The sequence below is a fragment of the Diceros bicornis genome, chromosome 2, assembly GCF_020826845.1.
Source record: "Diceros bicornis minor isolate mBicDic1 chromosome 2, mDicBic1.mat.cur, whole genome shotgun sequence".
Taxonomy (NCBI): Eukaryota; Metazoa; Chordata; class Mammalia; order Perissodactyla; family Rhinocerotidae; genus Diceros; species Diceros bicornis.
In genome coordinates, this window is record NC_080741.1 from 15,149,870 (window position 1) to 15,176,258 (window position 26,389).

Sequence of the window (26,389 nt, forward strand, 5' to 3'; positions counted from 1 at the left end):
AGACCTCAAAGGGAAAGAATTAGGATCAGTGAGCATTTCATGAAATTTGGACTTGTGTGATTTTACGAAGTATAATAGAGGTAACATCCAAGCAATTATTTTTTCATTTTCTTCTATCCATGTGCAGGGGTGAGGTTAATTCACAGACAGTGTGTCATTTCACTAATACATTATTTATTCTAACTATATTTAGAATACCAAATATATTTAGATGACCAAAAAAAAAAAAAAATCCTTTCTTCATTCTTCTAGGGACACTTTCTGGCCTGTGACAGAAAGAAGCCCTGCAGTGGAGAGCCCAGGAGATCCTGGGAGAGTCTCGCTGGAATTAGTAGATGCCAACAGAAGCAGAAAGGTGTGGTTTCCACAACTTGAAATCACTTTGGTCAGGTAACATTCAAGATCACAGTGTAAGGAAACTCAGATAATGAGCTGGAGATGTTACAGATATCTTTCTCCATCACCTCTTCTTCTCAGTGTTTCTTAGTAGCCAAGCTGGGGGAGGGGGAGGCAAAAATTAAATAGCAGAAAATGATGTCTTTCGACTGACTCTCTTTTTTTCCTTTCAGAATTGTTCTGGGAGATGAGTTGGGAAATAGATCATCAATGGGCTATTGGCTAGAAAGAAGAGAGAGAGAGTCTGCCTAAATCATCCAAGTGTCTGATAGGAATTCAAACCACATTCTATCATCAGATTAGGAAGGTTATATTAAAAGAAAAGAAATAGAGGATTGGAAAATGTGAACTCTAGCCTCTAATTCATATCTGAGAACCCAGCTGTTTTGTGATGGAACATTTAGAGACAGAGACGTGTGGCCAAGACCATCTGGCCTCACCGCAGGCTTTGCTAACTTCCAGCTGTGAGTCAGAAGCAATCAGGAATCAAGGTAAATGTCCTTGTTTTTTGGGTGACCTCTAATTGGGGGGTTTCTTCTGCCCACACGAGGTGTCTTGGAGTGCTACACGTAGTCGTACTTGGAAGGATGAGATTGTACCTCGTCCTCTGTGCGGGCACCCCCATCGTATATCCTCTTGTTTTTGGTGTTGGATCCAAAGCTGGTGCCGACCTTGAAGCCTCCAGGCTTGTAGGCGACATTGTGGCCTGAGGCGTGATAAGACACGGCTTTGTAGCTGAAAGAAAAAGAAACGTTCCATGAGCAGAGATGTACTTGGTAGGAGGACAAACCACCCCATTTACCCTGGCAGGTGTCAGTTTAACACTGCAAGTCCAGTGTCCCAGGAAAGCCCTGGTCCCAGGCAAACTGAGGCAGCTGGTTACCCCTGGCTTTGAGACCCTGGTTTTTCTGCCTCTGCAGTCGAGCAGAATTTCTTGCTTTCTATTAAAGCTGATAGTTAGTGACTGGTGAGTTCCCTCTGTTAATCAATTAAAATGAGGCTGAACCAGAAATAATGTCCAGGGGAATGTGGTTAGGCCACAGAATCACAGAATTTGTGAGCTGGAAGATACGAACACGCAGCCTGTCTCCTCTAATCTGCTCAGTTTATGGAGGAGCTAACAGAGGCCCAGAGATGGCAGGTGACTGGCTGGAGGTCCCAGGGCTAGTTAGCAGTAGAACCGGACTTGAATGCAGGTCTCCCAGCTCCAGGTCCATTTACAGAGTTAAGCAGGGTTTCTCAGCAGCGGTACATACTACTGCCACTTTGGAACGGACGCTTCTTTGTTGCGGGGCCCTGTCCTGAGCATTGTCGGAGGTGTAGCAGAATCCTGGCCTCCATCCACTAGATGCCAGTAGCACCCACCACCCCCCTAAAGTGGTAACACTCAAAAGAGTTTTCAGATGTTCCTAAATATCCCCTGGGGGACAAAACTGCTGCAGCTGAGAACCGTTGAGGAACAGGACACTGGCGTCAGAGAGAACCTAGAGGGATGGGTTTTTCCTTCAAATAGGATCATTCCTAAATCTGCTCAGGCTGAAATATTCCTCTTCTGTTCTTTAGGTTCCCCATAAAAGGGAAGGTTCATGATCCTTTAGTCAATAAAATTCTTCCATATCCCTAGACTGTTATTCTGCTTGCAAATTATAGGTTAAGACAGACTCGGATCAAACGTCTGATTGCACTGGACGGGGAGACGCACCTGGTGTCCTCGGGCGCCAGGCCCCGGCAGGCGATGCACATCATCACGCCTCCGATTAGCGTGAGGCCTCCAGCGACCCAGCCCACGAACAGAGCTGAACCAAAGGTGTACCTGAGTGGGGAGATGTGAATGTGGCTGTGAATGTGGGTGACTCGACTCTCCAGACTCCACACACTGCACCTGGCCACACCTGTCCTCTCTGGATTCCAAGCCTATCCCCACCCATGCCCCCCGAGCACACACTCCTTTGGGTCACAGCCTTCATGCTCAGGTGCCCTGGAGAATAGACTTGGAACTGAAGTTACTCAGCAAAACAGCAGGGGGATTCTTGGGCCCCTGGCATCACTCAGGCAGAGAAGTAATTACAAGTCTCTAAGCTCAGAGAAATATCTCAGGAAACCCCCCTCCCTCCCTCCCTATTGGCAAAGGAGAGTGTCTTAAAGGTTTGGCAAGAGAAGTTCGAGAGATATGGAATGTCTCCAGTTATTTCTGAAGGGATTTTGGTCCCTTGAATTCTTACTGTGGGCCAAGAAGCTGTCGTCTTATCTAACTCAAGGAACCCCGGCAACCACCCCTGCAGGCAGGAGCGTTATCTGCAGAAAGAACTAATGGGAAGTGACTGTTCATTCTCTCATTCATTGTTTGCTCATTTGTTCAACAAGTATTTATTGGACTCTACTATGTGCCTGGCACTGCCCTGGCGCTGGGACGTGGGGGTGAACAAGACAGACAGAACCCACCGTCAGGGTGCTTCTGTCCCAGCCTACACTGGAGTCTAACCTTTGGTGGCCTGACTCCAAAGCTGGCACCCTTCCCCTGAGAGGGCTGCCTCCAATGGGACTCGGTGACATCAGAACAGGACTGTCTGAGAACAAATCTTCCGAGAATAAAATAATTCTGATTCCAAACGGACATTTGCGGATGGTGGAGAGAGGGACCAAATCCTTGGTGACCAAAAACTGTTAGGATGTCAGTGGGCACTTCAGTGTTAGCTGGAACTTTCCCTTCATCTCCAAGAGCCCTGGAGAAAGGAGAGCACAGCTCGAGGGATACCTGCTCTCAGAGGTTCCCTTTGTCTTCCTCAAGAGCATGGGGATGTTTGTGGAACACCATGAACCGCTGGTATGTTTAAAATCACAAACTAAGAACATTATACCAGCAGTCGGAAGACAGCAATATGTGTGCAGACCTGAGGACCTGGGTAATGCGAAGGGCAAAGCTGGCTGACAGAGCCCAGGCCTTGAAATAGTTCTGGGAGAAAATTTACCTGTAGGCTATTTTTACTTCGTTTGGACTAGGAAAAGACAGACATTTGGTTTGAGGGCTGTTGCCTTGGAATGAAGAACCCCATCCTACCCTCTTGTCCTCCTCAGTGGGGCTGGGAGCTTAACAGCTGACCTCTTCGCGGGGCTCCTCCTGGGGAGCCCTGGGTGAGTCTCCTGGGGACAACCTTCGCCCCTCTGCCCTGGCACAGACAGAGCGCCTGTCCTTGACACCTCTATAGATGGTTGAGTGACTGCCTAATGTTAATGATGATAACAACAATCACGACCATTTATTGAGTCCTTACTGACACTGTGATAGAAACTTTTATCACAATCTCATTTAATTCTCCCAACAGCCACTGTGATAGGATTTATCACTCCCACTTTAGAGATGAGGAAATTGAGGCTCAGAGAGATTAAGTAACTTTTCCAAAGACCCAGGAAGGACATGGCATTGCCCGAATTCAAATGCAAGTCCCTCTGCATCCAAAGCCCTCATTGTTAATCATTAAGCTATACTATCTCTGTGCATGGGGAATGAGGCCGATTCCTCCACTTAGACCCTCTTGGTGAAGGTTAGCAAACTTAGATACCTACCTGGGACAGGTAAGAAACTTAAATGAGTGAAGTGGGCTGGGTATAAGAAAATATTTCACTTTCTTAACTCTTTCATATGGGGAAAAACCCATAAGCATGATGATAAATGGCCTCTGAGTTGGGCCATTTGAACGTGGTGGGGCCTGGGGTAAACTGCAGAGTGTGAGTCCAGCTAAAGGGGCAGCTGCCTCTCGGCTGCAGAGATTGTTGCCATATGAGAATGAGGGCACAGGGCTGCCAGATCTTCTGATTTTTTTACAAGAAGCTGGAAAAACAGGTATGTGTGTGTGTGTGGTGTGAAATCTCCTTGTAGCAGGCACTAATGGTGCTCTGCCCAGGTCCCCTCTGTCCCTGCAACATTTCTGTGTCTCTTCCCCAGCTCCTATGTTCTTTTGTCTTTACCTGCCGGCCCCCCGTGACACCCCCTGGAGTTCTGGCTTTGGTTCAGGGTGCACAGAGGCTGACGGGTGCCGAAGTGTGAAAGTTTGGAGTCAAGACAACTCTGAGGTATAATTCACGCCCCACAGCTCCCTAGGATCAGGCTGAGTCCAAGACTTAATCTGAAATCACCCCCTTCCTTGTCCTGCTTGTCCCACTCCCCATCCAGTCTCCCTTTCTTTAATAAATCACTTGCACATAGATCCTCAGGATCTGTTTCTGAGTAACTCAACCTGCGACACTCCTAATTTTTAAAAGTTGGTGATTAATTCAGGTTATAAAATGAAAGGCTAATACAAAACACCTCACAAGCCATGTATTGAGTGAAGGCCGGCAGTTTGTAGCTCTGGTCCAGGGCTTAGACTCTGCCCATGTTACACTCAATGCAGCAATGGCAGAGGGGAGGATCCTGGGACCAAGATCATTCTTGGCAGCTATGCTGTCTTGTGTGACTTCTGGGTAGAGAAGATGAGAAGACAGAAGGAAGGGGGAAAACTGCAGCCCATCCGTGGAGGATGACGTTCTGGAGGCCTTTCAGAATCCTGTAATTTCAATCTCAGGACTGAGGCTGCCTGCCCAAGGGACAGGGGCAGGTTCCAGGGAGATGGCGTGAGAGAGTGATGGCAGGCATTAGTGGTGGGTGCCAGCTGGGTGGGTGACTCCTCTGGTCAGGAGCAGTGACAGTAGGTACCCGGATACTCGGGAGAAGGTGAGCTCTTCTAAATAGGGTGACAACCATCCTGATTTGCCTGTGATGGAGGAGTTTCCCAGGATGTGGGACTTTCAGTGCTAAAGCTGGGAAAGTCCCAGGAAAACCAGGACGAGTCAGTCAGTGTACTTCTAAGTTGCCCTTGTAACCAGGAGACCATGGGAGGCCCACGGAGGAGGATGAGGGCAGCTTATGGGGATCACTTCCTTCTCATTCTTGAAACAAAGAGAAACATGGGTGGGGACTGGAATTCCAGGGAGCCAGAAAGTAATGGAGTTATACGTCCTCACACCCTGTCTGTATCCCATGATGGTGTGGCTGGAGAAATACCAAGTGTATCCATTCCAGAGATAACAAGTCACTTAGGTATAATGTTTACATTGTTCTCCCAGAACAAGATCTTGCTCCTTCAGGAATTTGCTGCTGCTTCTTGCCATGAAATATGTTCCTTTGAAGCGGCTAAATGAATACAGGTGTTGGAATTGCTCTTCCCTCTTTTAAAACTTCTACCCTCCTTCAGACATCAAATTATAGTGGGGTTTCATCTCCCTCTCCTAGACCGTAACCTCCATGAGAATGCGGACCTTGTCTTTATCCCCAGCACTCAGAACAGTTCCTGGCTCACCGCAGGTGCTCAATACCTTTGTAAAATGAGTGAATTAATGAGTGAGAGAAAGAAGCAGCTGTACAAGGAAGAAACATTACTTTTCTCACCTATCCTGCATCTTGCTCCTTTCTATTCAGGCTTTTACCTGTCCCTCGCCAGGTTCCCATCATGGACTGGAGATGTGGGTTGATACACATTTACACGTCTGGGTTAATAGTGCCTGTTTCATTGCCACCACAATGGGGCCTGTGTAAGAGTGTTAGATAAATACTGTGAACTGTCGCTATATTTCAATGCAAATGTCAGATCAGCCTCAAGTCATATCACCAAGGATATTTCACTGAAATGAAGTTTATGAATTTACAGATCATTGTTGATTTACGATATGGCATGGTTGCCTCTGATAAATTTTTGCTATTTCAGGCACTGACAATCACATTAGGCATACGTGTTTAATCGGATTTTTACAACAATATTCACCAGGAATACTGAGACTAGATTAGGAGGTTACCTGGTCTGAACAGTCTGTACCATCCCACCCATGCCGGTGTACATGTTAGCTGTAGACATCCAGAAGTTAGTAACCAGCATGTTGGCAAACACAGACACTCCAGCGATTGCACAAATACCTGTGAGCAAAGAATAAGAAAGCTCCAGAGTCAGTCTTAAAGGGATCACAGTGTTTCTGGGGCAATGTATGCTTAAATGAGTTTAGAGGAGCAGGCTGCACAACACCCCATTCCCATAACAGAACGGTCAATCCAAGGACCGATTATTGAATTCCCACTATGTGCCAGATGTTGTGTTAGGTGCTTAGACTCTCTTATCTCCCTAATTGTGGGAGGATTTGTATGTGCGCAGAAAGAGATTTTCCATGCATTTTGGGACCAGGGGTTAATAGTACAAATATTTTGGGCCTGGTCCTTTGACTATGTCAAGAGCTCTTCCCTTAAAATCATTTTCTAGAGTCTTATCAAAGTAATGCCTTTAGGGATTGAGTCACATGCTACCTTAGGGTTGAGAGTCTCTTATAATTGGGCGGGGTTGGCAGCTAAGAGGGACCTTAGCACTTGTGATGATTCTGTAGAGTGTAATTGGGCATTAATCTCAGATTTTGAATCCAAGTGTGTAAAGCTCTGATCCGTGTTCAAACCACATTCAGTAGGGAGAAGCCATGTTTCTTCTGCCAGAATGATCTTGCTTTGACATTCCCAGAAGCCCATTTGAGAGAGGGCTCCTTGTTTACCTGAGATGATGAACATGATCCCAGAGGTAAGTGTCATGTTGGCCTTGGCAGAGTCCCCCATGCTGCCAATGCGGATGCACTTCAGGGCGAAGATGGACACCAGGAGGCCAATGGCACCCAGGACAATGCCCACCACCATCAGGGCTCTCACTGCCTGCAGCATGGCTGTGGGACAAGGGGCAAGACACAAGCAGAACAAATAAGACCACCTGAACAAAGCTTTGTTAATAAAACAAAGCAACCACAACCAACCAGCACCAAACTTCTGAGAGATAGCAATTCCATAAACCGTGAACCCTGTCATTGTCAGAGGATGTGGAGATGTGGGAAATGCAAAACCATCACTTACAATCTTCTGATTGATGAAGGACATGCATGTGAATGTCTGTAGAATGAGAAAATTATGGACTGTTGGAGCTGGGAGGGCCAATGGAATTTAACTATTTCATTTCCTCATTTTAAAGCTTGATAATCTGGGGTCCAGGAAGGGGAAACGGCTAGACTAAGGTGACGTTAAAATTTATTGATAGAGCTTATAGTAAAACTGTGTTGCTTTGACTTCTAACCCAAACATCTTTCTTCTCTAGTCTTTCCATATGGGCTCAATGCTTCATATAGTTGGGTCCACTTTAGGAAAACCCAGTATTCATTTATAGCATATAATGAAGCAAGGTCACTAGATGATATACCAAAGGCACTGTATTTTTGCCTCTTTCCAAAGGGACTACTAGGGTCTTGGTGAGCTGTGATTTTGGGTATATATAAAAAACTACTATATCAATCTCAGGCTTTTCAACAGAACCACAGTTTTTTGGCCCTTCCCTTTCCAGGAATCAATGGAAGCTGTTGGTCCTGCTGGGATTCTCCTGCGTGACCTCCCCTCCAGGTACATCTAAGTAGTTTCCAGTACTTCCTTAAAGTGCAGTGACTCATCTCAACAGTTTCGTACTGAGCCCCATGACTAGGCACAGGATTGACAGTAATTAACAGGTCAGACAGGGTCTCTGCCCTCATGGAGCTTCCCCAAAGGGGGAAAGACAGTCATTAAACATGTCCGCTACAAGCATAACAAATTTTACAAAAGGAAGACAAGTGAATCTTTGGTGTCTTCCAGAGGGAAAGGCCCCTAGTGTGGGCTGTTCTGGGAGAGCAGAACTGAAGAACTGTGTGAAGGAAAGCACAAAGCTCCGTCCTGCCCTGGGTGTCATAGCCAATTGCTGCTTTTGATTGAAAGCTATTAGGGGCTTTTCATTAAAGAATTTTTCATTAAAAAATTTAATCCACATTAAAAAAACCGCCTGCAGTGTAGGTAATATTATTACCTCTGTTTTACAGTTGAAGAAATCGAGACTCAGAGGTTAAGTAACTTACCTAAGGATACACATCAAGGAAAAAGCGGAGCTGGGGGTCAAACCCAGAAATGTCTCAAAATGGTTACTCTCCCATCACAGTACATTGCTTTGAGGTACCTTACCCCGGAAAAACTGGCAGAGTTCTGACTGCCGTCAAGGTACAGGGATCTGTAAACTCCTAACAGGCTGTACCCTCCTAACTTGGAGACTCGGTCATAAATGTCATGCTCTGAAAGGGATGCTAAGAATGTATAAAGGAATATTCTCCAAAAATCGTCTCAGGGAATAACCTGTCCCAGAAGACTATTTATAAATGTGACTCTCAAGACAAGGGAGTCCTGGTAGGGAATTCTCTCTCATCTCTTTGGGAAGATTTCCATCTCAAATATGGCCAATATCAGCGGAGCTGCCAGCTCATTCACTCTAAAGTGTGTATCACAAAGCAATTTGTGACGATGGAAGAATTGGCGATCAATTAAATTATATTGAAAAAGGAGAGGTAGATCATGCAGAATCATTAAAGAACCTTCTGCAGTGTCTGAGGAATGGAGGCCCTGGCCCCTTTCTCATCAGGTATCTCCCTGTGCAGAGATGACGGTATCCCTCTACTCTAGTTCTATGCCACTGACCTCCATTCACTTGATTCTGATTCTCTTCTCCCTAAAGAAACTTCTGATTTTAACTTTGCTTCTCTGCTGGGAAGAGAATTCTACAAGCAGCCATCATCAGTCTTGGTCCTATTAACAACTATATTCCTAGGGTAAATGTGTTGATTTCTGGTGTGGATCAATCCTCTAGGATCTGACCATTCATTCCTGGGAGAATTGATTAACATTGGCATCTTGGGCTTGCAGCTGAGTTCTGATGCGAGAGCCACGGTGATCACAGTAAGGGAAAGAGAACTCATGAGGGCCTTGGAGTGGCCCTTGGATCCACTCCTAACATGGGAGGGCTCCAGCATGTCACCTCTGTTCTCCAAAGCCTTGCCCATTGGCTTTGCTGGCCCAAGATACTGGGAACAAACACCCTGTTCATTTCCTCACTAACAAATGCAAGCATGTGTCATCTACTTGTGTACTCGTCTACACCTTTGTGTATTCATCCAGCACACGTTGTGTACTCTCACAGTCATAACGTTAACGTATTCGTACACTCATCCATGAATTCACTTATTCATTCATTAAGTATTTTGAAGCTCAAATTCTCTGCAAAACCCTTTGCCAGATGCTGTAGGAGGTATAAAGTTTCATGAGAAATAATCTCTGCCATCAGGCAGCTTACAACCTGGGAAGATTATATTTTTACTGGGAATCTTGAACCTCAAATTTCTTTTCACATTGGGAGTACCTTGGCTAAGGAATCATAATAGTACTACTTTCTGACAGTAGCTCACGCTGTGGTTCTAGTTCTCTTTAACACGCATAATTAAACTATAAGCCTGTGCTTCAGGACAGCTATGGAGAGGACATTGTGGGGCAGCCCCAGACTTCACGATAGGTTTCTCTTTTAGCCACTCTGTCTCTTATTTGATATTCTGAGCAAGAGGCATAGGCTTATCAGCTGATAACGGTGAGTCAACGGGCTCTACAGACTGATTCCCTGCACCAAAGGTGTGACTACAGCCTTCTTTCCCAAGAACAATGAGGCATTATCAGACCTGAAGGGTGGGCAGGAGTCAGGGCTGACAGAAGGAAACAGAAAAATGGGAACTCAGTGTTCCCGCCCTGTTGCAAAATATCTTATTCCCCCAAAGTAGCAATGGACCGCCAGGCAAGGTGCCTTTGGGTGTGGTTCCCAACCCTCGCTGTACCTTGGCATCTCTTGGGGAAACTTTTCAAGAAATATTAATGTTTTGACCCCACCCCTGGAGATTTTCATTTAATTGTTCAATAACATAAAATTTCAAGATGTAATCTGGGAAAACAGCCCTCAAGAGGGCTCAGGAAGAGGTGCTTAGAGTGGGGATTTGAGAGGAAAGAGAGTTCCCAGTGGCTGACATCACTGAGCTGGCTGGGGGGTGGGGGGTGGGGGGTGGGGGTGGGGCTGACAAGACAGCAAGTCACCAGGAGCCAAAGGCCTGGACCTGGGGCCTTTTGTTGGGGGGCTGGGGGGGGGGATGGGGAGAGGAGAGGACCCATACCTTCAGGCACAGCTTGGCCTCAGATTGGAGGCAGGAAAGGCTAGTGGAGGAGTTCAAGGAGGAGAGCCCAGAGGAGGGAAGTCAGAGGCCAGACCTCAGAGGAAAGGCCCTTCAGAATAGGGTGGAAGGGCCTAGATTCTCCAGAGATCCCAGGGAACCAATATGGAGGTCCTTTGTAGCTCGTGAAATCCTACAGAACGATGTGGTACCAGGTGAGTGTCATTAGGCAAGTCTTTTAACCTCACTGAAGCTGAGTTTCCTCGACTTTGGAGTGGGATAGAGATATCTGGAGATGTTGTGAGGATCAGATGCTACTTGGCACCAGCATAGACTAAGGCAGGCTCAGTAAATACTACTTCCCTCCCTTTCCCTAAAGAGAAGTTATCTCTCTCCTACCCCACATGGCTTTGGCTTGTACTGTGTACAAACCTGAATCCTCTCACATGGTGATAAATTATGGTTGAGGATTTGAAAGAGTCCTGTGTGAGGGAATGCAACACGCAAGAGCTGAAGAAGATTTCAGAGGAGGAGGAGGAGAAAGGCCTGGACCAAGGTGGCGGGAAGATCAGGAAAAATGGGCTCAGGATCTGGCTGGCAATGCGCCGGGGAGCAGGCTGATGGGTGAGGCAGTGTGGATGGCTTCCATCCTCATTGCTCTTCATTTTCACTGCTAAGGTGGGGTCCAACTACATAACTCTGAGGATGTGTGTCCCCACCAAGAAATGATGCCCCACCACTGACTAGTTCAAGCCGGGGCATGCTCTGTGGGTGGCTGTCCTTGCTATCAAAGCAGCAACCTCCACAACCACAAGCTGAGGAGGCATTCGGATTCCAACACAGCTTTGACCATCGAGAAATCAGGGCAAGCAGCCTCATTTTATACCTAAGGTACAAGTTCTCTTGGGCTTTGTGGATGTGTTCTCAGTTCTCTGTGGGATCACCTTCAGATGTACAATAGTGTGTACACATTTAGAAGTTTGTCCACATATTTAAAAAGGCATATTTCTGCTAAAACATGTCTCTGTTGAAGAAAGGGAAAGCAGCTGGACCGAACAACAAGAGGCTCCCCCAGATCTCACTTCAACTTGATGACTAACTTATAAGCACTCCACCTCCCGGGGCCAGTTTCTTCCACCAGACATTGGGGAAAGACAAGCGGGGTCACAGGATCACGAGCACTAGACTTGATGTGAAACATTCAGCCAATTGTAAGAAGAAATAAACAGGGAAGCTCCTTTAGAAAGGATACCTGAGAGCAGTTTCATATTATTTTCCCTTATGGAATTTTGCTTTAGATTTTGTGGGATTGTTCTAGTGGTTAAATTGTGGTTTCCTTAAAACCCCCCATTCCTGTGTGGGTAAATATGATTGACAGCTGATGGGAAACTCCCTAGCTCTCCAGTGGCTGAGTATTTTCACATTGAGGTAGAAAGCGGGAAATGCAGCCAGTTGTATGAAAAAAAATCAAGACTCTCAGTGCCTGCAAAGGGGCCGAGAACCAGTGAAGTGCTCAGAACACAGGTGGAATACGGGATGGAAAGGAGAAAAAAAAGATCCTAAACAGTTTTTACTTTGGATATTTGGATTCATAAAAGAGAGAAGAAAGAGAAGAAAAAAATCTGGAAGATCAAATGTCCTAACCGTTTGAGAGTTTTGGGTGGTGTAGACATGAAAGTAATGATTTAACGACATCAAGAGTTAGAGCTTGTAAATGGGTCACAGAGCACTTTGACACAAATGCCTTATTGTGAGGCATTTCACAGATGGGGACAGTGAGGTCAAGAGATGTAGGTGACCAAGCTACGCCTTTGAACCCAACTCACCTGCCTCTAACCGTAGAGCCCTGCCACTGCACCAAATTCAGTCCAAATATTTGCAAACACATTAGAAGAAACGTTACTTGACTATGATGTCATCACAAGAGCCAGGGATATAAGTTTGCCAGGTCTTTGCCCCCTCTCCATCCTGCTCATTGACTGCCCTTTGCTTTTTCCTTCCACTGTCTCCATGGAGGGGAATTTAGAATGTACTAAAGTAAGTACTTTAAACTAAGTATTCCTTTAAGTTAAGTACTAAGTACTCCTAGTTGTGCATTGTTAGTGATGTTGCTATAAATGAGTCAAGGTGCCCATGCTCTCTCTACTCTTATTGTGCTCAAGCCCAGACCAGTCTCTTCAATTCTAAGGCAGCTGCTTCCAGCTGGAATGTAGAAACAGGGCCTGAGCATGGGGCAGGGGAAAGACACAGACTTGGAAATCTTTCAGCCTTGTGTTCATATCCTGCTTCTGCCATCTTCTATCCATGGGAGCTTAGATATGTTACCTTGCCCCCCTCTCTGAGCCTCAGTTTCCACTTTTGTAAAAATAAAGCTAATACATATTTCCCTGTATTGTTGTGAAGATTAAGCTGGACAGTCTATGTGCAGTCCAATAAATGGTAGCTGTTTTTATTTCTGTGCACTGTCCTTGGAGAACTCCATGCTACATTGAATGTTTGGAACACAGTGAGAGGGAATCTTGGGCTATAAATTACATGGAGCCGGTAGTACACAGGTAAACAGCCCTGCTACTGCCACTGTCTGCCTCATTCCTCTATCTGTAGGTTACATCATACAGCTAGCTGAATGGAATGAAATTATTCTGTGGCTGTAAGTTCCAACTAAATGTGATACATTTTTATCAGATGAATGAAAAGTTAAGTGAGATTTTGCAGGAAAAGAGCTTATACTTAGGAAGAATTGAATAATTGGTAGTGATTATTATGATTATTAACTAAAGTATTATAATGGTAACTGCCTCATGCCTTTATAGCACTATAAGGCTTACTTTTCTGCTGGAAGGTGGTACTCCTCTGAGTTCCAGGTCAAAACTAAACTCTCCATAATCTTCCATTTCTCTCTCCAGGCATTTCACCCAGCTTCTCTGCGTCAAGTCTCTCTTCCCTAGGCCCCTTGTCATTCTCAAGAAAATGCTTTCAGCGGCTGTTTCTGATGGCTGAATCCCCTTTAGGCCTCAGGTCCTGGCTGGTTAATGTTCCAGCTCCCCCAGGATCCCAAGTGTCCACACACCACGCTCTGGCCTCCTTTCTGGCTGCTCCATCTCCTTATGTTCCTGCCTTCAGCTTTTGAGTTTCTTTTCAGCCTTTTCCTCCCAGTAATTTTCCCGCCCACCCTTACCTCAGTCGGCCAAATCTTAAGTCATGAAACAAATATTTGCATTTCGGGATGCTGATTTACATTGTAGTCACTCTTGCTGCACAAGGACTGGCTATTCTTCAGTCCACGCTGTTCTCCATGGCCACAGATTGTCAGTGATTTCAAGTATCCCCTTTTCTGCAAGGTGGGTCCCAAGAAATGTCTTTCCTGGCTTTTGGTGGAATCTTGTTCCCTTGCTCCCGACAGGCAGGCTGAGGTACACCTCTGTGATGGCTGCCAGGAGTTTTTCAGCTTGTCAGAATTGTGAGCAGTGTCATGAGGGGGGAATATGCTCAATGCTATCAGAATACTCTAGGTTTGGTACAGAGATCTGTGGGATCCTCTTCAATGTGGGGATGTGAGGAGGCTTCTGGGAGGAGGTGGTATTTGAACTGGACCTCGCACATGGGAAGATTTGTGGAGATGGAGATGGTAGGGGGGTCATTCAGGCAGTGGGGGCAATGGGTGTCCAAGACCAAGCCCAGAGTATAGTAAACGGACAGGGAGAAGCACATGCTGAGGGCAGAGGAACAGTAAGAGAGAGATCAGGGAAGGGAGGTGAGGGAGGTAGGAAGGTATGGGTGTCAGGCTGTCATGTCTTCACCTAATTAAGCTGGGAGTGGGGAGCTATCAAAGGTGTTGGGTTTTGAAATACCTAGGGAGATGAGAACTAAGATACCACCTGAGCCTTCGCTATAGTCAAAGGAGTAAACGCTCTAAAGAGATGAAGGACAGAAACCAGATTGAGAAGAGTTAAGAGTGAGAGATGTAGAAAAATTTAGTCCTTTAATTTGGTTGTTAGTGACCGAGGGAGAGACAGAACTTGACAATGATCAGAATCGAGAGATTTTCCAGGAAAGCAGGATACAGGTATAAGTGAGGAGGAGCGAAGAACAAGGCAAGAAGGAGAGGGGCTGATCAGCCTGGACCAGCAGACAGGATGGTGGGGGGCCTGCAGAGCCTGGTGCAGAGGTCGGCCTTGGACGGGAGAGGAGGAGGGAATCTTGTTCTGCAGGGAGTAGAAGTGCCAAGGGGGAGAGGAGGGGAGATTCTGAGAGGGCTCATGGAGGATGGGATCCCTCGGGAGAACAGGAAAGACAAGTGAGAGGGGCAGTGAAGGGGTTTGGCCACTTAGGAGCTTGTGAATATTTGGGAGCCCCACGTATGGAAAGATACAGACTGAGCAGAGATTGATAACGTGTGATGGGGCCTTGGGAAGAGATTATTGAGCATGAAATTATGGGATGTCATGCCTTAATTTTGAATATGAGGTCAATCTTTTTTTCTTCATTTAATAGTTAAAATTGGGTGCAGCTAGCAAGTCAACAATCCATGGTCGTGCACCTCCTCCCTTCTGACCTCTCCTCTCCCACTATAGCATAATCCCTCCTCCTCCGTGGCTTCCTCCCCTCCGGCCAGGGTCTACCTCCCTTGCTTCCCTAAGCAGGTCTTTCCATGGAGCCCGTGATCCTGTTGGTCCTGCAATATGAGTGGCTTCCAATGCAGTAAACAACCCAATTCTTCTACGCTGTCACCTATCTTCTATCTCTTTCTGAAAATGAAGATGAATTTTTGAATTGCTTTTCACAATTCAATTTCGAGGGCTTCACAGGCTCTTCACAGTTTCATGCAAATTTATTTCCACCTACCTTTTTTCAAGGTGTTTGTTTCAGAGAGGCAAAACCCAACACTCTTTTCCTTTCCTCACCAAACTCACATCTTGGCCACTCTTTGCAGCCACTGATTAGCCTGACATTTTATTTTCTTTTTGCTTAAAAAAAAAAAAATACAAGTAAAGCTCCCATAGTATCCAGAATGCAAAATTCCTATGATGCATATTTGAAAATAGGTATCTGTATTAAAAGCAGAGTTTTAACTTATTTCACCTTCAAGGGTGAAAGGACATCACATTTATAATTATATTTATATTCTGAAATTATTATAATATAATTATAATTTTATAATTCTATTCTGACATACGTTGTGAGTGCATACCAGAACTTTTCAACACAAATGCACAAAAAGAATATTTCTAATTTAATGGCAATATTTTTTTTGGCACTTATAGAGTCTCCAACTTTTCAAAGAAAAATTGAATTGAACTGAAAATGAAATGAAATTAGCTCTCAAAAAACTCTTTCGGCTATAAGAAAATATTCACCATCTCACTTCTCTAATCTCATGGATGTGCAGGCAGGGGCAAGTCACATGCGCATACATGCACACAATTAATTTTCTCCTTGAGGAACATTATTCTAGTCTATTCTCCTAGCATGACCCCACAACAGACCCATTCTTTTCAGGACCTGCTTCCTTACTACTGATTCCTCTGACTTGAGTCTGAATTCTCTGCTTTTCTCCTGTTTGATTATGGCCGTCTTTGACCTGGGCCAGCTTCTCTGATTCACATCTTTTATTCGGAGCCAACGCCGCGGGGTCACACTGAGGGGTGGGTGCGGGCTCCGGGCCTGCGGTGGGGTCCCTCCTGGCCGCAGTGAGAGCACAGCCCCTGCCCGCCCTCCGGGCTGGCCCGGGCACCGCTGGCGCCTACCTGGCAGGCCCAGGATGGTGAAGTAGGGCCGGCACTCGCTGAAGCCCGAGCTCTGCCTCACGCAGCTCTGCCACAGCCCTTCGTACTGGAACACGGCGGTGACGGGGTTGTCGTACAGGTCCTGGGTGCTCCACGTGTCCATCCCCGTGGCGGCGATGCAGCCCGCCAGGCCCAGCACGGCCAGGAGGAAGCCCACCACTTGGCAGGTGGTGGTGGACATGGCCTTGGCCCCGGGCCTGCGGCCGCCGCCTGCCCCGGCTGGACGGTGTGGGCCCACCGCGCTCCCCAGGGGAGCCGCTCGAATCGGACGGGTTCCCTGGCTCTCGGTGTTTGCTCACAGTGTTTTCCTTAGATAGTTCAGTTTCACTCTTGGTTCAAGGGCATTATTTTTTCATTTGTCAGGGAAGCGGCCCCAAGAGGCACTTGTCTTGCTGAGCTGCGCAGGCCCAGCTGGTGGAGAGCTGAGCGGCCCGAGTGGACGCCCTCCCCCCCCCTCCCCGCGGCCGTGCCAGCCGCCCCCATCCCGGCTGGGCTCCGCCCCGAGACGCCACCATCCGGGGCAGAGCTGACATCCGGCACGCCGAGAGACCCCGCAGGCCCTTCCTCGGGCTCTGCTCCTCACGGGAAACCACCGGGCTGACCTCGGTACAATAAAATGGCCCCAGGAAGCTCCGTCCTAAACCAGACTTGCACACTTTCCCCTCACAACTCATAAACCACTTTCACTTACATCTTTCCATTTTGACCTGACAGAAATGGGTAGGGCGGGTATTATTATTCCCCACATATATATATATATTTGGGTGAGTCAAGTGAGGTGCAAATAGGTTAAGAAACTTCTTCAAGTGCCTTGAGCCACCGATGCTTTAAACGCACAGAGGTGGAGCCCTCCCCTCAACCTCCAGTCTGGTGCTCTTTCTCTGCTTGCATATGGAGTGAGGAAGTGGCAGGGGCGGGCACAGTTGTCCCGACTTTTGAGAAGAGGAAGCCAAGTCCTGGAGATATGCTCTTGGTCCGCAGGTATTGGAACTGGGATGAGAAGGAGCAAGCCATCCTCCATCTCACCCTATCGCTCATGCGACAAGAACCACAGAACCATGTGGTAGACACAGAAGGTTCCACAAAGGCCAGAGGAGGGACCAGGGCTGGCTGGGCCAAAGACCCTGACCAGGTCACTGAGAGACCTAGGATCTTCTGCGGACACTGTCATTAACATGGTGTGTTTTCATGTGGGAACTAGACTAAAATACTTCAGAGCCCTTTGAGATTTCACACACTGTCTTCCACATTTTGCTGAAAAGTTTTCACTACAATTGGTCAAAATATATTGGTGTTATATAATCATGAAAAAGAAAATTGGCTGGAGATCAGCCCTTGCATTTTGTCTACACAATTCGATTTTGTTAGAGAATTGATTGACCTGCGGCTTCCTGTGGTCATGTGTGTCTGGTCTCTGAATTCAGATACATTTGAATTAGCCCTTCCCCAAATCTGGATTTCAAGGTCCTGAAACACACCCCCACACCCCCACACCCCAATCTCTAACCTGTACATGTTGTCCAGGAAACAAGCCTGTCCATCTGGACATTGCAACGTTATCTTGGGTGCACACTGCCACCACTCCCACAGCTTTACTCCCAGCAAACACAGAGAGCAAATATGGAAGGGCTCCCGCCTAATTTGAATGGAGGCGACACTCCCCTCAACTGCACACCTTGCTCTAGGTTCTGTGATCAGTGTGTGTCAAGAATGAAGCATGAACCAGAAAACTCAAAATAAGAGTGTAAGCAAGAGTATGTGACTTAAAATGGAATAGTGTTGGTGGCTGTGTATCCCCTAAACTGAGCTACAAGGCCACGTCTAAGAGGTGGGGAGGCGGCGACTAGAAAAAGGGACTCTGGTCTCTGCTGGTGGATGAGGATTAATCAATTAGATTGGAAAATGTTGGAATAATTCGGGAGTGAATTTGCCACTGTTTCTGTGGACAGAATCCATTTTACTCTTATGTCAACCAAGAGGCAGGCTTTTTATTCATAAAGAGATCTGTCACAGTTTGGTTTCCAGACTTCATTTTATGACATTTGTCTAACACCCCCCAAACACATTGACAATAATACTGCCAAAATAATAGATCAAAAATGGCAAAATATAAAAAATAGGTTATTACAAGTTATCTATTCTCACCCATGGTAGTTTTCCCTCCTGCTTCCCTATGCAAATGTTTTTATGCAAAATTGTAAGACAGGGAAAAAAGTTGTTTAGGGAGTAATGAATTAAGCTTTCTTTCTTGTTTGAAATGGTGACAGTGACTTGATTTTTTTGGAAGAAGGAAAAGTTAATTTTAAAGGATAAACTAAAGCTATCTCTATCTGGGTAGAATACTGAATGAGTAGAGAGAAATTGTAACTCTGCACAATTTTTTTTTTATGTGAAACAAATATTGACATGTTTTAAAACATCTGGAAGATGAGATTTTTTACTTTCTGGTGAGTTTTCTGTGCTCTGAAATGAGTGGACCATTGCCTTAGCTGTCACTGCCAAAGAGTGAATTGGGGATCCACAGAGGAAAATCTGGCTTCCTTGATCACGGCAATAGGCTTTGTTAAAAGGTATTAAATGTATCTCTGATAATTCAAAGTCTGATTCTGTTTAACAATAATGAGGTTGGTACAAGTTTGTTTAATCACCTTTAAAATTGAGCAAATTTTTTTTTGACTTCGTAGGAGAAATAATTCCTATATTGAGGTTTAAATGCGTCTCTGGCAGTGTCATTTTGGGTTATAAATTTCCAGGAGCTTATATTATTTTATTGACATTGGAGAAAACATTTCCCCTACTTTTTCTTTATAGCTTTCTAGCAATATTAACGTAACACCATCTATGGTAAAATTAGGCAAAAATGGTGGTCAAATAGCAATATACAATAGTATGGCTAGGAATTAGGGAGGAGTAAGATTAGTATGCTAGCAAGACAAATAATTGATACATCTATTAATTTTTTTCTTTTAAAATATTACCACATTGTATATCCCTAATTTGTGATTCCACCGTTTGGTGCTAATAATAGAAAATTTGGAAATAGAGAAGATTTTAACAAATCCTTCATAATTTTGAATCCTAGACAAAATATTTGGCATACTTCCTTTTTATCTATTCTCTGTGTATATATTTTTTCATGATTAAGAGATTATACAATTTGATGTTGTGCTCTTTTCACTTAATTGCATACATTTGCAATTAAAGCTCCTTGTAAACATCATTTAATATGTTTAATATTAAACATTTAATTTGATATGAGAAAATTAGTATTTTAACATAAAAACATTGGTATTCCATTACATGGAAATGCTCTTATTCACCTCAATGGCATCTATTCTTATACAGTTGGATTGTACCCTTCCTCCAAATATTCTGTATGAAAAACAATGTTATGATGAACATTTTTACATGTAACTCTCTGCTGGCATTTTTGATTACTTTTTTAGGATAGATTCCTGAGAGTGGAATTAAGATGTCAAAAGGTGTGAAGTTTTAAAAAATCTTTTTTATGTAGAACCAAATTGTTTTCTACAAATTTCATTCCCAGCAGCAGTATTTGAAAGATCTTGTCTCACTACTTGGTGAATTCGGTAAGTTATACATGATCACTTGTTTTAATTTGTATCACTTTGATTACTAATGAATTTGTAGATTTCTTTTTTTTTAAACAAATATTTATGAAGCATTTGTTTTCTTCCTTTTCTTGCATCGTCACTTTGTACTTCCTCATTTATTTACTGGAATTTTAGCACTTTTCCTATAAATTTATATGAATTATTTATTTGTTAAAGATCTTAATATATTGCTATGATAAAGATCTTTTCCCATTGATTATTTGCTTTTTAACTTTTTCAATGGTTTTAGAAAAAAATGTGCTCACCAGTCCCTGGTGCATAAAACATGCTTACTAAATATTTGTTGAATGATATAGTCAAATGAGTTTATGTTTCCTTCGTGGTTTCCTCCATCATTTCTATGCTTAGGAATTTATTTTCCATTTAGGAGATAGAAGTGATTTTAGGGTCATTTTAGAATTTTAGAAGATTTAAAACTATTTTATGTATTTTTACATTTAATTAATCTGGAATCTATTTTGGTATATAATCAAAAATTTCTGCAGCCCCTATTGACTAACTTTCCCCTGCCCCATTGCTTTGTAAATGCTCTATTAATGCTGTATTATAGTAAATGCTGTATTGAATTCACATGTGTGTCTTCCTAATTTTAGATTTTGTTCCATTGACCTGTCTGTCCATCTTTGGGTCAAAGCACACCTTTAATTTTCACAGCTTTAAAATTCGATTGAATATCTGACAGAGTTAGCCCTCACTTTTATTTTATTCTTTAAAAAAAAAAACTTTTAAAAGTTAATTTCATCTGCTCTTCTTGTAGATAAACACTTTGTCATGTTCCCAAAGGAAAACTCTTAGTGGTGTTTTGGTTAGAATTCTCATAATGGAGAAGCACTTGGGCTCTGGAAGAAGTCTGCCCTGGGTTTGAATCCTCCCCTGCCACCCATTACTACACTTACTGCTCAGTACTATAGGGTCGTTAGGACATCCTGTAACCTTGCTGGGCTTCGGTCTCCTCATCTATAAAACGGAGATTATAATACTACTTACCTCATAGGGTTGTCGTGAAAATTAAAGTGTAGGTATATATAGTTATGTAACTTAAGTATATTAATATATGTTAATTCCTTAACCCAATGCCTGGTGCCTAGTAAGGTCTCAATAAATTTTTTATTATTATTAATAAATTAATTAATATATTATTTATTATTATACATCAATTAGGGACAAATTCCCATCTTTATAATATTCCTATCTAGGAAACTGTAGTATATATTTCCCTTTAAGTAAGACTTGTACATTTTTTTTAGGAAAAAATGTAAAAAAAAAAAATCAAAAAATCATTTTGATTCTTGCCAAATATTTACAGATATTTTTCCCAAGTGCTTAACGCATGTCGTTGTATTGTACCCCCTCCCCAGCTCATATCACACACAAACAGAACTAAGTTATTTTAATTTTCTTAACACACTACACTCTCTCATGCCACTGTGTCTTTTCCAGATGGTGTTTCTATTTACGTCTTTCTTTTCTTGGGTACCTCACACATGTCATTGGTAACTCAGCTCAGCTGTCATTTCCTTTAGGAAGTCTTCTCTCTCCTTATGTCTGCACCCTGTACCATACATGACACCATGACACTTGCTATACTTCATGGCAGTGTTTCTTTCTTTTTTTTTTTTTTTGTGAGGAAGATGGGCCCTGAGCTAACATCCGCTGCCAATCTTCCTCTTTTTGGTGAGGAAGATTAGCCCTGAGCTAACATCTGTGCCCATCTTCCTCCAATTTGCATATGGGACACTGCCGTAGCATGAGCCATGCCCGGGATCCGAACCTGAGAACCCCAGGCTGGCAAAGCGAAGTGCGCGAACTTAACCACTACACCACTGGGCCAGCCCTATTGCAATGATTCTTAACTGGGGCTGATTTAGTGCCCTAGGGGACACGTGGCAATGTCTAGGGACATTTTTGGTTGTCACAACTGGGAAGGGAGAGGGTGCTGCTACTTCTCTCTAGTGGGTGGAGACCAGGGGTGCTGCTAAATATCCTATAATGCACAGGACAGCCTCCTACAAAAAGAATTATATGGCCCAGCATATCAATAGTGCTGAGGTTGAGGAACTTTGTATGGCAATGGTCTGTTTCCTCTATGTCTCTCTTTCTAGATTTGTGAGGCTTTTGATATCTATGTGCAGACAGCTTGGAACTAGTAAGTGCTCAACAACTGTGTGTTGAATGAATAACTGTTCCTTCTAATGCCACAATTTCTGTGTCATTGTTTCTTTCCCTATTACTTCTGCATGTGTGAGAGGACCAAAGGCCTTTGCTTTTCCTTCCTTATCCCTGCCAAGAGGGGACCTTGTCTATACTCACTCAGCCCAGGACAGGTTGGCTGCTGGTTATGGGCCATGAAATGATTTGATCTAGGAAGGTGGCCACCAGTCATATGCCTAGGGTTTCTCTGGAGGGTTTGGTTGTGCCTGACTTCTTCCCTCTGATCCTGAGAATCTGTGTTTGCATTCTTGGAAGTGTGTAGCTTCTCAATGGAAATTTTAAAATTCTGTGCTTTCATTTCAATTAAAGGAAGGAAAACTAAAACAAGCACGTTCCAGATCCTCTGGCTGGCCACTTATGGTTTATGTTTATATTGGTGTTTATGATCATTTTTACACCAGGGGACAGCCAAGGGATATTCTCAACTGCCACATTAACAAAGGGTTCTGTCTAGCTCACACAGAACACGGAGTTGGGGGGATTTCTCCCCACCTTGTGGTACTCAGACACCTGTGCCCTGGTGGTCAATATCACAGTAGCATCACCAGCAAGCACTGTACCATCCTGTCTTTGCACATACCTGATTGCAACAATTAGTGGCAGTAACTACACAGCAGAGAACTTTCCCTCCCCAATTCCAGAAATAGTTATGTCGATAGCGTTTGAGCCGCATTTCAGTAGCACCACAACACACCTCACCTCCTAGGATGAAGACCTGCAAAGAGCTATCAAGTTGCAGACACCTCATTACCACAGATGTGAGAGGATGATTCCTTGACGGGGTTGAGGTTAAGTGTGAGGTGTGAGTACCTCGAACTTATTAGCACCATTTTGTAAAACAAATCTATGCAAATTAATAATATTGAAGTCAAAACACTGAAGCAGGTGAAATACGAAATGGGACTGGAGGCTGTGTCTTTGTCCTGTTAATCTCCAAATGCAAATTAACACTGTCCCTCACACCAAATTTATTTTTAAATTTAGATTTATTAGTTTTTTTAGTGTTATTTATGTTATATTTGCAAATGTGGTTTTGTACTCGTGTAAGATTTATATGCATTAGGAATTTAAATCTATTGTATATGTTAAAATGACATTAAAATAAGTATAATTTAAATCAACATTGAGGATCTGCAAGAATTTTTTTCCTTTAAAAGGGATTCCTACAAAATTCCTTTTGAAAAATACTTCTCTAAACTACCTAATCACAGGATTTTCTCTCTCTCACACACACACACACACACACGCACACACACACACACACACACACAGGTTCTAAGAGAAGGCCTAACAGGCAGTTTCAGCCCAGCCCAGTTTTAACTCTGTGAGCTTGGGCAAGTCTCTTTGCCCCTGTGAGTCTCCATGTGTAAGATGAATATGGAGTGTGTTGGCAGCTGTTGTTAGTCCAGGACACCCCCAAGGAGAGGTCTGTGTGGGGCTGCGGCACCAAACTTAGGCAAGAGGTGAGGCTAGGAAGGCGCCTCTGCACTGGGGGTTTCTGCCTTGGGTGAGGAGAGGTTTCTGCTTGTGTCTGAGAGCTTCGGGGCTCCCTGTTGGGGCTGTGGGCTGGGGCTTAGGTGCAGGCAGGGCAGGGTCTGAGCCCTGACTCCATCTGTATGCGACCTTGGGCGGGTTACACAAGCTCAGTTTCCTTGTTTCTAAAAGGGTGGTAATAATAGCACCAAGCTCACAGGGTGGTTTGTGGAGATTACACACGGTATACAAGTTTACTCAAGGCTAGTGCATGATTTACTGTGGTTATTTGCGCTTCGAGAAGCAGTATGAACTCCTCAGATGTCATGGAGGTGCTGTGTGCGGCAGGAGGTCAGCCCCAGGCTGATTCTCTCTGTCGTGGCCTCTAGCTCTGCATGGACCCAGCTCCTAGCCTCTGGAGAGGTCGTGGGCATTTTGCATTTGAGGTGAGGGAGAATCCCAGGATGGGTGGTTAGACCTGGAGTGAAGGAGGGGTCAGCAGGACACAGGGACCAGGGAGTGGCTCACCTTCCCTCCGGTGTCTAGTGGAGGGAGACACCACTGAATTGGCAGCTGGCACCCACTGATCTGGCTCACATTCTCCTGTTTACATCCAGTCCCTTCTCCTCTTAGCTTGGCATTCAGTGCTCTCCATAATCGTCCCCAGATACACCCTCCCCTCCAGCCATGGTCAGTCTTTCATTTTCCCCTGAGTAAGACGTGGGTGCCAGCACCCTCAAGCCTCTGCTCATGCTGATTTTCCTTCTGTGATGCTGCCCCTCCTAATCCTAACTATCTTTCAAGGTTCATTTGTGGTTTTTCCTCCTTGGTGGAACCTTCCCTGAGCAGTTCCATTCTCATCTCATCTCCTGCAGCACTGACTTCTGTCCTCCTCACTTGGCACCTTGTCATACCCAGCCTGGAGTGCGCTTTCATATTTTCGGGGGTGCCAGGTCCACTAAACCCTGAGATTGTAGTGAGCTCACATCAATAAATGTGTAAGGTATAAAAGAACGAATCATCGTGTGCCTGAAGTCTTCACTTGTTACCTTCTGTGTGTGTCTACGTTTTGACCCTGCAGTCAAATGACAAGTTCCTGGGGAGACAGTCCTACTTTCTATTTCTGATCCTCCTTACGATGCCAGCCTTAGATCGACACCCCTCTCAAGACTTTGATATGTATCTATGTAGGGAACAAAGAACTAAAAAATAAAAATGACAAGTTTATTCATTGTCTTACTCTGTTACTTGAGTGAAAGACACTTTTAATATTCTCTACTCTCGTGATTTAAATTTTTCTTCAAGTTAAAATGACCACTCTACTAAGCAAGCAAACACACAATCCTGTGTAGCTAATACGCTGATCTGGGGAGGCGAGCATCACAGCCCACACAGCTTTCCCTGCGTGGCAGAGTTCACTTGCCACAAGAGTCCTCCGTGGAGAGAGTGCCCTGAATCTAGTTCTGGGTGATCCATATTTTCTGGAGGTCAAGAGCCTGGAGCCACAGAGAAGGGGCCCATCTGGCAGAACCCAAAGAAATAGAGCACTCAGTTCTTTTTCTCTGGTCCTTTCCTCTGCCCCATTTCTGTTGCTGCTGCATGCTTAGGCTTCCCTGGAAGCTGGGACCAGACACACAGGGGATTGGAGATGGAACTTAGTTCAGGAGATTCATAGTCTCCAATTCAGGGAGGAGGAATCTTGGGGCTAAAGGAAGGAAATGGCTAAAGTCTAGGTCTCCTGAATCCTGTTCTGTGGTGATTGACACTCAATGCCATTGCTCACAAAGAGTTATTTTAAAAAGTGCCCCTTGGGGAGAATTGGGCACCATCCAGTTAGGGGAACAGGTGGCTGACAGCTCCAGAAAGCTCATCTCCCTAAGGCTCCTGTACTCCTGTTCTCACTCTGCTGATGGGGGCTGTTGTTCCTCCCTTCCCAGCTGTCCCTCTGTGGTGCCCAGGCAGAGGCTGCAGTCTCCTGTCTACCGCATCTCCCCCCGCAGCCTAGCAGGCCGCCGGCCCTTACCTGGCAGCCCCAGCAGGGTGAAGTAGCCCCGGCACTCGGTGAAGCCAGAGCTCTCTCGGACACAGGAGCGCCACAGCCCTTGGTAGTTGAATACAGCTGTCACCGGGTTGTTGTACAGGTCCTGGGTGCTCCACTGGTCCATGCAGGTGGCAGCAATGATGCCCGCAATCCCAATCAGTGAAATCATGAACCCCAAGCCCTGGCAGGCGGTCACGGCCATGGTGGGGTACAGTGTTGACACAGAGTGCCACACGACAGAGGGACAACCCAGTTCTGAGAGTGCTCAGTGTAGCGATGGAGTTTTCTCGAAGAGGCTGGTGCACACGTCACGAATGGGCCGTGTGATGGAGGAGGGGACTCAACAGTGCCACCAGGGTTCACCCTGCTCCTTTATCGACCTAAGTGAGATAATTCCCACAACATGGTACCAAGAGCCATTTATTTTCCATCATATGTACACTCTACTCGCTGTTTACCTTGTGAGGGAGTTTCTTTCCTGATTAGCCAGGTTCCCCTCTGTAAAGGGTAAAGCAAGAGCGGATGGCGATACCTGGAAGGCCTTGCAGGTAGGGCAGCAGGGCTTCCAGCAGCCAAGCCACGAAAGACCTGGAGATGAAAGGGCTTTATCCACGGGGTCCTCCAAAGGTACCGGCTGCTGCTTCAGTTAAAAAACTTAGGTAAGGCTGGTTATAAGGCAGGATGAAATACAGTTGATTCTCATTAATCACTATATTATGTTCTATAGAGTCGCCAGGAACACCAAATTAGCACATGCTGAATCAGTGCCCCCAGGGGAAATATAGGGTTAGGTT

The 26,389-nt window shown here is 45.0% G+C and overlaps 1 protein-coding gene across 2 annotated transcripts; it reads right to left on the reverse strand.

The window, feature by feature from the left end:
• Positions 1 to 959: 959 nt before the first annotated feature.
• CLDN18 (claudin 18) lies at positions 960 to 25,797 on the reverse strand. Of its 2 annotated transcripts, none has more exons than XM_058549074.1 (5): positions 25,578 to 25,797; positions 6,961 to 7,125; positions 6,226 to 6,343; positions 2,099 to 2,209; positions 960 to 1,131 (listed from the first exon to the last, which is right to left on the reverse strand). In XM_058549074.1, the coding sequence occupies exons 1-5, from the start codon at positions 25,795 to 25,797 to the stop codon at positions 960 to 962; spliced, it is 786 nt and encodes a 261-aa protein (XP_058405057.1). The 2 variants fall into 2 exon arrangements, with proteins under 2 accessions (XP_058405057.1, XP_058405048.1); XM_058549065.1 differs by lacking the exon at positions 25,578 to 25,797 and adding an exon at positions 16,197 to 16,416.
• Between the last annotated feature and the right edge of the window lie 592 nt (positions 25,798 to 26,389).